Genomic DNA, 14,255 nt, shown 5'->3' with positions numbered 1-14,255 from the left:
TCTCCTGCCTGTCTATACATAACAAAAAAAGGCAAAGGTTTTCCTGTCTGCATGTTGAATGTTGGAGCCTCACAGCAGCCTCCAAACTTGAGCAAGTAATTAATGATAGGCCCATCATCACTCACAATCAATAGACGAGCCAAAGCAAGCCATTCGGCACCACATATTGACTACATTCTCCACTGAGCTGAGGGGTTAAACACCAATTCATTTTAACTGGGAGCGGGTTTCGGGCGGGTGAGGCTTCAGGGCAATCGTCATACCCTCCTGGCATCATCAATTTGAGGCCGGGGCTATTTTAACTCCTGAGCCTCATTTACATCCTACTGGCCAGGTGCCTGCCTGAAATGGGAGTAAAGATGCAGCTGGCCGGCAAGTGAAGATTGGGAGTCTCAGAGGCTGTTCGCCAGCACTGAGGTAAGTTGTGGATGGGCGGGGTGGGGGGGGGTGGAGTTATGGTAGGGTCTGGTGGGTGGGAAGGGTGAGGAGCTCGGGGCAGCATAGGTCCGGCCTTTATTGTGGGACCATTCCTGCTCCTCCTGGCCTTACAAAGGGAAAATTTAATACTTACTTTACAGGGCATGTTCTTCCTGCAGACCAGGTTTCAGTGAGCAGGGTGGCGGCAATAGGCCCCTTATTCAGTCGGTGGTTAAAAATGCCATTAGGGTCCCAATGACATCATAGGACCCCAATTTGCATGTATTAACGAGGCTCTTGCCTGAGTCAGGGGCCCAGTTAAAGGTCTTTCAGAGAGGAAAGACCTTTATCCTATCTGACAGACTTCAATCGAAACCAAGTTTCTAGACTGGATAACGAACTCCAAGCTACATCAAATGGTTATAGTCCTCTTTTTCTCTTACTAGCTTCTTCCTCTTTTTTTCCAGCCACCTTAGGTATCCCCAACTCATTCAAAACTGTCAAAGTTCACTGAAATTCTCCGACTGTTTTTCCATGAGAAAAACTTAGACGTAAGCAACTTTAATATGTATTTTGGGCAGATGCCGGCTTGAAAGGGAGTAATTTATCCACCCAGGATGAGTTAAAATTACCCGGCTAAATGAGTTAAGGTAATATCGGAAGTGATTTTAACTGTACGGCCACCCCTGTTCCCACTGGGCTGGATGGGTTAAAATCGCCTCCTGTTCTCTGTATTCGGCTTACTGGATAAATCATGTGATCTCCTTGACTTTGGAAGGCAGTATGATAAACATTTTATCAGACCGTGATGTGCCCTATAAGCTACCAAGCAGACTTAATGACAATAGTAGCAAAGACGAACAGAGTTACAGTGATATACAGAACTTAGCTGTTCCTCAGAATGCAGAAAGTCATAAACAGTTGCAACTGCTGAGCTAAAGCTCAACCTGAAACAAAGTCTCTGATCATAACATTTCTAACTTTCCACGGGGCCAGTTGTGTGTGTCTCTCTCTGTCTCTCTCTCTCTAATAGCTTCTGCATGTTAACAGTTAACTGTAAATGTATGCAAATCACCCAATAGCTGCTGGAACAATCTGACTGGCACCAAGTTGGAAACCCGCCCTTGAACTCACAGAACAAGGCAGGCAGATAAACAGGGTTGTAATATAAGGCATTTGCATATTAGTGTTTCTTTGGTTCCTACAACAGATATATTGCAGCGCATCTGAGGTGTGCTGTGTCTGTCGGACGATAGGAGTATATGATTTTCCCGCCTGTGGCCATTTGCATGTCTCTGGTGCACTCCTGGCATGCGTTCAACCTCACCCCACCCCACCCCTGCCCCCTTCCCAGCTGGTCCTTGTGTCTAAGGATTGAGGGTGGAAATAGCAGTGCAGTTGCAGACCCCTCCGCTGCCGACAGCAGGAACCACAAGGCCCCCAAGGCCCAAAGAACATCCTGGGAGGGTAAAGTATTCCCTTTCAGGCTGGCTCCTGCCCAAAATACCTATTAAAATCACTTACCTCCAAGTCTTTCTCATGGAAAAACGGATGGAGAATTCAGGTGAACTTTGACAGTTTTGAATGGATTGGGGGTACCTACGGTGGCTGGAAAAGAAGAGGGAGAAGATAATAAGAGAAAAAGAGGACTATAACCACTTGGTGTAGCTTGTAGTTCATTATGCAGTTTAGAAGCTCGGTTTCGATTGAAGTCTATCAGATAGGATAAAGGTCTTTCCTCTCTGACAATTACAAAAGCTGATTGGCAAAATGAGTTTGATTGTAATCAATTCAGTTATTGGTGGACACTGAATCACAGCACAAAGAAACCTCAGTTTCAGAAATAGAATTTGTTTTGTGAGCCAAATCTCACATAGAATTTACAGCACAGAAACAGGCCATTCGGCCCAACTGGTCTATGCTGGTGTTTATGCTTCACACGAGCCTCCTCCACTCTATTTCATCTAACCCTATCAGCATAATCTGGAAGTGGACTGCATTTATCATGAAAAGCAATGTGGGGAACAGAAAGTAGGGAACGGAAGCAGATGCATTGGAAAATGCTGGCCCCCTCTAAGGACAGCTGATTAATTTTACTAATCTACTAAATTTTTTGCCGGGTTAATTAGCCATTTATATTGCCAACAAGCGCAGCAGATATTTGACTCAGCAGTGAAGTACATGCTTCCATCCAATTTTTTAAAAACCGATACGTCCTCTTGACTCGTTCACCAGTGCTGCCTTACTGTAGACAAGACTCCCAGTTTGAAGAAATAAAGTTTGAAATACTTTTGCAAAGTGCTGTCGTTTCATGTTCTTTATCACTGCACCAGTGTATGGTGCATCCTCAGTGGGTTTTTTTATGATATGCTCTTATATGCTCAATGTGTTTTCCATGTGCGTTTCTGTGCTCTGTTTTAGTTGAAAAAAAATACTGTACATATAGAACAGATTCCCATTAAAAGCAGTTACTGTGTTGATTAACTCCTTTAAAAAGGAGCTCCATAAACATCTAGTGAGGAATGGCTTTGAGGGTTATAAGAATAGATGTAGACTGATAATCAAATCCTCTGGAATGCAGTGGTTCCTGAGCCGCTAGGATACAATGGAAAGCTCATACCATGGAAAGCAAACAGTTAAAAAGCTGAATAATGTGTGGCAGCTGTGGCTCAGTGGTAGCACTCTTGTCTCTGAGTCAGAAGGTTGTAGGTTCAAGCCCCACTCCAGGGATGAGCACAAAATCTCGGTTGACACTCCCGTGCAGTACTGAGTGCTACACTGTTGGAGGTGCTGTAGAGATAATGGGGCAGATTTTCTTGTTATTGTGCGAGGCCGAAAGGATTGCCTGGAAAATTGGGTGGAGAAGATTGCACACCCATAATGGAGCCCAACTGATTAATTTTTGTCCATTAATTTAAATGGACAGATCAAGCATTCTATATTGCGAGCCCGTTATGCTCCCTCTCCGAATTTTCTTTCTGTGCCCAAGCAATCCTTTTTGCCAAGCGCAGTAAGCGGAAAATCTGCCCCGTGATGAGTTTTCCCTTCTCTCCCAGTCTGCAAACTTGAATAGATTAACATTTCAACAACATGAGGAATTTCTGATACAATTAACTTATTAATACAGGTAACATATGACTTTGGGAAACGGCCTCAACCAGATGCCCCCTACCCCCACATGGGAATATGGTATCTGTATACAACTCTTTTTGTATTGTTTTTCTTCCCTGACATCAAGACAGAAGAACTCCATCTCAGCCACCGCTAACTGACATCAACTTTAAGTTCCATTATTCTGACTATCTAAAGTAAAATCAAAAATGACATATTAGAGAAGTTTTCCCGTTTGAGGAGTGACAGAGCTCTGTTTTCATCACATTGGCAAATAAACCTGTACTATGGAGTGTAATTTAAGAGAGCTGAATGGATTAAGATGGTCTTTAGCATGAGTTGGAGTAGAAGAGTACGTAGGTCTTGCTGCAACTATATAGGGCCCTGGTGAGACCACATCTTGAGTACCATGTACAGTTTTGGTCTCCTTACCTAAGCAAGGATATACTTACCTTAGAGGGGGTGGAACGAAGGTTCTCTAGATTGATTCCTGGGATGAGAAGGTTGTCCTGTGAAGAGAGGTTGAGTAGAATGGGCCTTTTTTCTCTGGAGTTTAGAAGAATGAGAGGTGATCTCATTTAAATGTATAAAATTCTTAGAAGGCTTGACAGGGTAGATGCTGAGAGGCTGCTTCCCCTGGGTGGAGAGTCTAGAACTAGAGGTCATTGTCTCAAGATAAGGGGTCAGCCATTTAAGACAGGGATGAGGAAAAATTTCTCTGTTCAGAGGGTTGTGAATCTTTGGAATTCTCTACCCCAGAGGGCTGTGGATGCTCAGTCGTTGAATATGTTCAAGACTGAGATCGATGGATATTTGGACACTAAAGGAAATCAAGAGATATGGGAAAGGGCGGGAAAGTGGAGTTGAGGTAGAAGATCAGCCATGATCTTATTGAATAGCTCAAGGAGCCGTATGGCCTAATCCTGCTTCTATTTCTTATGTTCTTATATTCTTGTGAGTGAATGCTTGCCGAGAGCTCACCACCTTGGTGAATACTTAGTGTGCAGACTTTTCTGGATATCTAAGCATATCTTCAAATGAATTCTGGAGCGACAGCACCTCTTGCTAACCGGTAAGGGTCATTTCCCAAGAATAAATAACCATTTTTTAACCATCTCACTGAAGTATTGAAATAAGCTATCATGGGGTCGATTTTAGGATGGCTGAGCGGGTGCGTTCGTGGCGGGGGGGCTCCGAAAATTTGGGATACCCGGGGCAGGTCGGGAGCCCGGCTCCAACCTGCCCATTTCCGGGTTCCCCAATGACGCGCTTAGATGCGTGCACAGCCCCCGCATGCGGGACTCCCACCAGCAATTAAAGCTGGCGGGATCCCATTTAAGGCAATTATTTTGATAGTTCAGGTTGTTTGCAGACCTGATTGGGAGGATATTTTAGGAGGGGTGGGATTTTCATGTCAACTGAGCATGTTTCCCGTACTGGGGGAAACACTCCCAGTTGAAACAGACGTGATGCAGCCACCAGCCTGTCGGAGCTGCAAAGGTCCATTTGACAGGTGTGGGGGAGAGACCCTCACTCATTGCAGGAGGCCACTCTGTCACTTTGGACAAAGTTTGGCCTGCACCACCCTCCTCCTAACAATAAAATTCACCAATTTGGAACCTCAACCCCGGTGTGCAGACACATTTACCTACCTTGCGGACCCCCACAAACGTACATCTTGCGGATGGGGGCTGCCATAGCTGCAGTCATGACCTCCTCGGAGGACGAACAGCATCACCAGCCTCGCCGGCCATACCGTCCACCTCTGACATGTGGAGCTCCACAACACAGTGCTGTGACACATCCACCTGCACAGCAGGAAGGAGGGCAACTGCAGAGAGAGATGTGTCGCAGAAGGCACTATCCTCGCCACAGAGTCTACAGAACGAGGCTCAGCTTCCTGGACCTCTCTGAGGAGCAGTGCACATGGAGGGTCAGAGTCATTCGACATGTAGTCGTGGACATCTGCAGCCTCCTTGATGCCGAGCTGCTCCCGGCTGGCCCGAGCACCATCTTCTTACCTGTCGCTGTCAAAGTCACCACTGCCCTCAACAACCTCTCCTCCGCATCCTTCCAGGGTGCCACAGAGGACATCGCCAACGTCTCTCAGTCGTCTGCACAAAAGAGCCCTGAAAAAAAACCTACGCCCACTCTGCAGTGACACAATGGGTGGCATCAGGTGTGGGTCTTGATGGTGATCCTCAGGAAAGGGCATTATTGCACAAACCAGACAAGATTTGCAAAGAAGTGGCCGTAGCGGTGATAACAAATTTTAATGTGCTTTGCAAAACAAATGAAAGTAAATCAAAAACATGACATTCTGTCATACACCCTTGTGCATCCCCTTTGTGCTTACAAAACCTTAGCCTTACGTTTACAGGAACCCCTACGTGGTGCTACCCCTGTGACTTCAGCAGAGGTAGTGGCAGGTTGCTCTTGTCCATGCCCTGACCGATGAGATGCTTTGCGCGGACGCCCTCTGTGTTTCGGTGCCCGTGAGAGCCCCTCCAAAGACTGCTCCACCTGCACCTTTGTAGGGGCAAACTCGGCCACCTGGAGAGGAGGCAGCATTGTGGGTACTGGTTGAGAGGGGGGCAACGGGTGAGACGTGGAAGCACTTTGAGTGGCGTCCCCACTTCCATGTCCCCTTTCACCATCATCCCTCTCCTGGCCCAGGCCCAAATCACTCCTTCCACCCTGCTGGACGACAGTTTGGAGGACTTGTGTGAAGCTTTGGAAGGCCAGTTGTAATGTATCTGTCAGCCTGTTTAAGGTGGCAGAATGTTGCTCACCCTGAATCCGAACGGCCATTGACAGGGCCTGAATGGACTCTTTGTTGAGCCGTGCTTGAAGCTCGATGGAGGCTAGCCTTTTCTCCATCACAGACATTCCCGCACCTACCTGCGACACTATCTCAGAGATGCCTTCACGTCCCTGTGATGGTATCTCGGAGATACCCTCCTGTACCTGTGCCACCATTCCACTCATGCAGGAGTTGGACTCCTCCATCCTCTGCGCGATTGTGGAGAGTGCGCGTGGCATCTGTTCCGGTACCTCGGCAATGTGCTGCTGGCCCTCGATGACTCTCCATTTCATGGCTGGCCCCCAGGGTTCAGCATCTGGGTCCAGCTGAGCAGAGCCTGGAGAAGAGTGCTCCCACTGACGCGGACTCTCCACAGCTGCCCCTGCCACCAGGGTCTACTCGTGCTCACATGTGCGTGGTGACTCACCATGTGCAAGCCCAACTACGTGAGGACGGGGACCCACCGAGGTGTGTGTATCTGTGCTAGTGGATGGCTGGCTCAGATGTGACGATGCCCCCTCAGAGACCGGCAGGTCCTCTGAAGAATCGCCCTCCACAGTCATGGCGGTCGCAGATGGCCCTGCAAGAGAACAGAAAGCAATATTAAGCATGTAGACAGATGTTGAGGTGTTGCAGATGCCAAGTGATGCTAAGATCATTCGCTATCATGAGTGCTGAGTGTTAGATTTCTGCCACCAGCCGTTTGTGCGCTCCCAGTCTCGGCGTCCGCCGCGGACAGGCACTCCAGCGTGCGGCTTAGTTTCAATGCCTGCTGCTCCGCGTCCGTTAGAACCACCTGGTGTGGCAGGCCCCCTCTGGTCCTTGCCCTCTCCCGGGCATTCTGGCATCTCTTCTCCTATCAAGGCAAAACAAAGAGAGGCGTGATTGAGTGATGGTTGCATAGTGACCCACTGCAAGCATTGGTGTGGGTGGGGGGTGAGCGTGAGGGAGATGCATGGGAGGGTGTGTGTGAGACATAGCCATGAGATTGTATGAGGATTGGGTTACGTGGTAGTGTTCGAATGGGAACTGGGGCGGTGAGTAAGTGCAGGCAAGGTGAGGATGATGGTTGAGTGGATGTGAGGAGTGATGCGAGAGTGTTGTGGTGGCAGTGCAGAAGGGGTTGTGTGGTGGTGGAAGACGGAGTGTGGGAGAATGTGTAAGTATACTCACTTTGGCTGACCTGGTTAGGTCATTAAAGCGCTTCCTGCACTGGACCCAGGTTCGGCACACATTGCCGCTGCTGCTGACCTCCTCGGCCACCTCCATCCAGGCCTTCTTGGTGGCAGAGGGAGGCCACCTCCTCCTGTCAGATGGAAAAAAAATTTCCCTCCTACTCCTCACCCCATGGAGCAGCACCTGGAGTGAGGAGTCAGAGAACCTTGGAGCAGCCTTGCCTCTGGCCTGCTCCATTCTCCCAAAATGGTTCTTTGCTGCAGGAGGAGCATTGGAGGACTGCCCCTTTAAATAGGGCTCCTCCTGCTGACAGCCTGTGATGTGGGTGCACAGTGTGCTCGCTGTGCAGGTCTGGAACGGGAAACCTGGAAACTCGTGTAAGTATCTTCAATTAGGCTGCGATCGGGTGCGGAGCACCCCGATTTCACTGAGCGCGTTACCCATGCGCCCAGTCGACCCCCCGCTGCCAACCCGCCTCCCTCCTAATATCGGGTCCCATGTCTACAAATTAACAAATGCAGAAATGAGCAGTCCTGATCTTTAAATATTTAAATGGCAACAGTTGAGCAAAAATCCTTCACTTTGCTTAACTTTCCACTAACATTGACAATATGTTGGCCATTGCAGCTGCATGTAAAAGGTGCCCAGATGCTGCAGAAAAGTGAACGGTTTCCGATTAACCACACATCACAGCAGACAGGTGGGAATACTTCATACAGACCACAGCTCTATTTATATAAACACCAGCAAACAATGCAATCTAGGTCAAAGTTAGACACTAAACAAAATTCAAAGTTCCAAGTAGAAAATGCTGTTGACAGGACCAAATATCATGAGGTGAAAGAGATTTATTATCTGTAGAGAAAGTGCCAAACCAGAGTGAAAGACTCCCAAAACCTCTCACACCTGGATTGGTTCATTGCTGCAGACTTTCACATGCCCAGGCATGTTTCTTTAGTTGCTTGTTTCCATGCAGATAGGCTGCAAGACGAGTACAGACTATCCTATTTGGTCTCCTGCAGTGACTGAACTTTTTGGAAGCTGAAAAATGGATTCTGATGAAGTGGGGGCTCTGTTAACTCTGCTGAGTGTATCCTAACTCACATCAAGTCCAGTTCACCCATCACCCCTGTGCTCGCTGACCTACATTGGTTTCCAGTCCAGCTTAGATTTTAAAATTCGCATCATTGTTTTCAAATCTCTCCATGACCCCACCACTTCCTATCTCTGTCATTTCCTCCAGCCCTACAGCCCTCCGAGATCTCTTCCCTCCTCCAAATCTGGCCTCTTGCGCATCCTCGATTCTCATCGCTCCATTATTGGCGGCTGTGCTTCAGCTGCCTAGGTCTTAAGCTCTGGAATTCCCTCCTTAAATCTCTCCACCTCTCTAACTCTGACTTCTTCTTTAAGACGCTCCTGAAAACCTACCTCTGTCCTAATATCTCCTTATGTTGCTTGGTGTCAAATTTTGTTTGATAACGCTCCTGTGAAGCGCCTTGGGACGTTTTACTATGTTAAAGGTGCTATATAAATGCAAGTTGTTGTTGGTGTCAGTCATTTCACTTTACAGGCAAATATCCAAATCTTCCACAGCACAGCCGTAAAACGGCTACCTTCATTTCACAGTATGTTACCAGTTGTACAGAGCTTTGCATATGCCTAGCTTATTTCAGACATACAAGGGCCGATTATGGGAACGAGACGGTATTGGCCCGAAAATTGGGTTGCTGTACTTACCACCCTGTTCCCGCTCCTACCCTGACGCCATTTTCACTGTCATCAATGGATCTGCTTAGGTTACAAAAGTAACTACACTTGAAAGGTACTTCATCGGCTGTAAAGCGCTTTCGGACATCCTGAGGTCAAAATGCCACTATATAAATGCAAGTTCTTTCTTTCTTTGCTACTGGGCAGTTCAGGCATGAAAGGGCAATTGGAAGCGTTATTTGAAGGGGCATTCACCTGCAAGTACTCAGATCATTGGTATCTGTGTGCAATTCTCCTGGCTGGATTTCTTCACAAATCTTTCCATTTGAATGCACTGATTGTAAGTTTTCTCCTCTTCAAAATCTTCAAGAAGGGCTCAATCATCCTGGCCACTCTACGGTGCTTGGAAGGAGAGGAGCAGCAGGTCAGGGAACCTCAAGGAACATAGGAACAGAAGTAGGCCATTCAGCCCCTCGAACCTGTTCTGCAATTCAATGAGATCATGGCTGATCTGTATCCTAACTCCATTTACCCGCTTTGGCTCCATATCCCTCAATCCTCAATAACCAAGGCTAGCAAAAATCGATCGATCTTGGATTTAAAATTATTTATTGAGCTAGCATCTACTGCCCTTTGTGGGAGAGAGTTCCACACTTCTACCACCTTTTGCATGAAGAAGTGTTTCCTAACTTCTCCTGAATGGCCTGGCTCTGATTTTAAGGTTCTCATGTCCTAGACTCCCCCACCAGAGGATATCTCTATCTACCCTATCAATTCCTTTCAAAATCCTAAAAACTTCATTCAAATCATCCCTTAACTATCTATACTCCAAGAAATACAAGCCTAATTTACGTAATCTCACCTCAATTTAATCCTCGGAGCCCTAGTAACATTCTGGTGAATCTGCGCTGCACTCCTTCCAAGGCCAGTATATCCTTTCTAAGGTGTGGTGCCCAGAACTGTACACAGTACTCCAGATGTGGTCTAACCAGGGCGTTGTATAGCTGTAACAATACTCCCTCTCCTTTATATTCTAGCCTCTAGGTATAAAGGCTAACATTCCTTTAGCTTTTTTGATTATTTTTTGTGCCTGACCACTACATTTTAGTGATCTGTGTACATGGATTCCATAATCTCTTTGGACTTCCACTGTTCCTAGCTTTTCACCATTTAAAAAATACTTGGATTTATCCTTTTTTGGTCCATAAGAAATAGGAAATAGGAGCAGGCGTAGGCCATATGGCCCCTCGAGCTTGTTCCACCAAAATGGATGACCTCCCACTAACCTGATGAAATCCATCTGCCACAGTTTTTCCCACTCACTTAATCTGTCAATGTGCCTTTGTAATTTTATGCTCCCGTCTGCACTACTTACTATGCCACCAATCTTGGTGTCATCGGCAAACTTGGATATCGGGCTCTCTATTGTGTTATCTAAGTCATTAATATAGTGAATAGTTGAGATCCCAGCACAGATCCTTATGGGAGACCACTAGTCACTTCCTTCCTAGTCACTGCACCAGCTCATTCCCCCCTTCTACAGAAACCCCAATTAAAAAGATGTTTTCCTTTTGCAGGACTAACTTGTCATTGCACCCATTGTCAGTTATTACAATCTCCCTGAAACTTAAGAACTAGTATTCAATACGTCTTTAATTAAGTTCCCTTATTAAGTAGGTGATTACTTTATATTCAAACCTACCAGTAAAGTAGGGTCAGTCTCACTTCAAAAGTTCCATGTTCACTACTTTGAAATTGAATCATATTTCCTGCTTAACAAAGGCTATAGGCTAACATTACTACAATATAAAGAAAAATCAATAGCAGTAGTACATTAACAGACTTCAAGTCAGTAAGATTAATCCTTTCCTTACACCTGTGCCATGTTCCTGTCAAGAAACCGCCCTGTTACAGCACAGATTTCCATAGGATTGAATGACATCTCGCTTTAAGAGGTGCATTTATTCTTTAAATGGACATTGCGCCTGCTGCAAATCCCACTCTCCAAACGCTGGAAACCTGTAGGCAGTTCTTCAATGAAATGTAACTGAAACTCAACCATCAAGATGATACAGCCCTCAGAACGATGACACCGGGCGAGCGGCCTGATTGCCCTGCCCCACTGCCCGCCCGAAAATCACCCACGATAAAAATTGACCCCATACTTTCCCTCGCAATGCATCCAAAATTGTGTGGTAGTAACCTGTTATTTCTGTTTTGAGGAAGTCCGGTAAATAATGTAATCCTTTTTTCCTCTCCCCCTCCCTTCGGTATTTTATGTACGTGTGTCAAATACAAATATGATGCCATAAGGCAATGTTATTTTTATAACCAAATGACCGTATTCTAAATTTGTTTAGTTATTTTTACACACAAAGTCAATCCCAATCTCTATCAGTTATGAGTATGAGGTGGTAGTGTTGGTGGTTGTAAAATCCAGGTAGCTGATCTGATAGATACTCTAGTCCACCAACGCAAGAATGAACCATTAACATCCCTGCTCGCCAATGATGAGCTGTTACTTCTATTTCTCATGGATGTGGTCGACATGCCTTCCTCTATTTCTGATGTACCCTGTCCTCAGTTCTAAACATTCATGCATTTGCCTCTGATTCCAGGTGGAAAGTTCTTTCAATTACTTGGAGATCAACGCAATCAATGCTGACGACCACAATCAGGTAAGCACATTAATCATTATGTAGGATGTTGCTAAGTATGCCCCCTATTAACATCAAAGTGGTTTTTAAGTGCAGTAACATATTTGCATTAAATAAACACATTGCTATAAGAAATGAGACATAAAGGTGCTAAAATAAGACCAGATTTTTTTGTCAGTACTCAGAAGGTGCAATGCACTTTATGTAAGAGTTAGCAAATGACCTCTATGTGAACCGTTTGCTATCTTGTTTTTAATTGCATCTTCCATCAGAGTTGTGAAACATTATGAGAAGATGTTTGCTGAATGTTTTGGTTAACATTGCTTGCAACCTTTTTTTGGTACACATTGTTGCTAAGGATAGAAAGAATACATTTTTGCTGCTTTAATTTAGAACTGTCAAAGATAACCCCTCATTAAAATGAAATATGATATGGTACATGCAGTAGGATAAATATGACCTCCTGCTGGGATTGGGCTCAGCACTTGGAACGTTTTACTATAAGATGATGTTCTGAGCCACAAAAATTGCTGCTGTTCCTATTTGCTGAATTTCCCCAGTCAACATTCAACCCAACAACCTCACATGCTCAGGATAATCTCTCTGCAAAGCTGGCAGTTTTCACACATTCTGGGTTTAGATAGTTGAGAGTGCTATTAATAAAGGAAGAGAATTTGCATGTTACTGTTAGAAACATTGCATAAAAAGGACCTTCTCTGATACGTGTAAATAAATTTAACGTGAAAGCGCAGACTGACTTCATTTGTATAATGTGTAAAGCTCTTTGAGAATACAAGAGAAAGGTTGCAGCAGTCTAGAAACTGTGACAGGTAAAAGAGTCCACTTTTATGTTTAAATGCTAATGTCAAATGTTATATTGACAGATAATTACAAAGATCTATCTGTGGGCTGCAGTACAGTTCCATTCACCTACTATGATATTCATTATTGCAATTTACAGGTGGCCTTGTAAACTGTTTACCGCCTTGTCTAGTTTTTTTTAATCAGGAATCCCTACTTTATGATTACGTTGTATGTTTAATGATGCTGCATTGTGGGATAAACCTGGATGACAGGCAAAATGTTACTACAGCCGCAAATCTGGAGGAAACTACAATTGCTGCTAATACCGATCGCATCAAATGAGAGGCCATCCAAAACTTAGCTTTGCTGCTGTAGCCATTTTCATGTTCCTGAAATTTTTGAAGAGAAGAATGTAACTGACAGAAAAAAATCAATTAGATTGGGCCTCCTGTGTAGATCCCACAGTGCATAGTGGTGTGCGTAGTCATGTCGCATTAGAGCTGGGTATAGTTGGTATGAGCAATATTCTGATAACCATGACTGAGCCAATTTAGAGTTTGGAGAAAGCAACAGCGTAATGAGTTCAGTCGGTAAAATAGATTCTGAATTAGGAGACCCAGTGGGGCACTATACTCTAACTGACCACTAGGTGGTGAAGTGCCTCCCCTCCCTTCCTTTTCCTGCAGCACGTCTACCCAACAGCACAGACAAGACCACAAACTTATTTTTGGAACACCGATGACGAAGGCTGCTATTTGTTCCAGGAGTTTAAATGACAAGAGCAAACTTTAAATACTTTATAGATGCCATAGAAATTGTGATGTTAAATGACATTCATTTTTTACCATCCATATTTTTTATAGTACATATGACATTTTGAATGAAATAATATCATTTAAAAGTAGAGTAGATATCTTAGTACATTTAATTGAGTTTTACTTTCATTGCCCTGAAATAATCCCATTCAGCAAGTATGAAAATTCTATCAATGTTTGGAGAGTAATTGAAAATGTGAAATTGGCTCAAAGTGGACACTGAAAATGGATAAATCAAGGATACACATCAGGGATCTGTTGCATATGTTATCCATCCAAAGGATGGACCTGGTCAAAAATACACGAAACTTCATACAAATATCAACTCCAATGGCTCCTCGGAATGTTTTGTGGATGCAAATAGAATCGGTTATTTCAGATAAGTAAATGAGTTTAAAATAATAAATCAGAGTGGACTTGAAGCCGATGTAAGTATCATGGAGTATAGTGAAATCATAAAGTACCATATGCTATAGAAATGCAATGGAAGGAGTTGGCATTTGGTGATTTTACCCTTAGACTGCTGGCTGATCTGGAGAAATACCAGAATCCCTGGCCAGTGGATTTGCTAGGTTTTCAGCTTACTGTGATATGAAACAAACACTAATATTATAGTAGTAACATTATTAAAATGTCAGTAGTAACTTTATTGCAGTGTTATTAATCATATATACAACAAAAAAAGACACAAGTATAATTTCAAATAAGAACTGTCTTGCACATTTTGTCCCTTCCCTTCCGGTTTTCTCTTAAAGATATTGATGT

At 44.7% G+C, this 14,255-nt stretch overlaps 1 protein-coding gene across 1 annotated transcript in view; it reads left to right on the top strand.

Moving 5' to 3' along the window:
• Positions 1-14,255, top strand: part of carmil2 (capping protein regulator and myosin 1 linker 2) — a 160,763-nt gene that overhangs the window by 25,390 nt on the left and 121,118 nt on the right. The window contains 1 exon segment of the mRNA XM_067997840.1: positions 11,833-11,892. Within this exon segment, the coding sequence (XP_067853941.1) occupies positions 11,833-11,892 (60 nt within the window).

This window comes from Heptranchias perlo, chromosome 16 (genome assembly GCF_035084215.1).
Source record: "Heptranchias perlo isolate sHepPer1 chromosome 16, sHepPer1.hap1, whole genome shotgun sequence".
NCBI lineage: Eukaryota > Metazoa > Chordata > Chondrichthyes > Hexanchiformes > Hexanchidae > Heptranchias > Heptranchias perlo.
The sequence above is the reverse complement of the archived record's forward strand: the minus strand, read 5'-3'. Positions and strand labels throughout refer to the sequence as shown.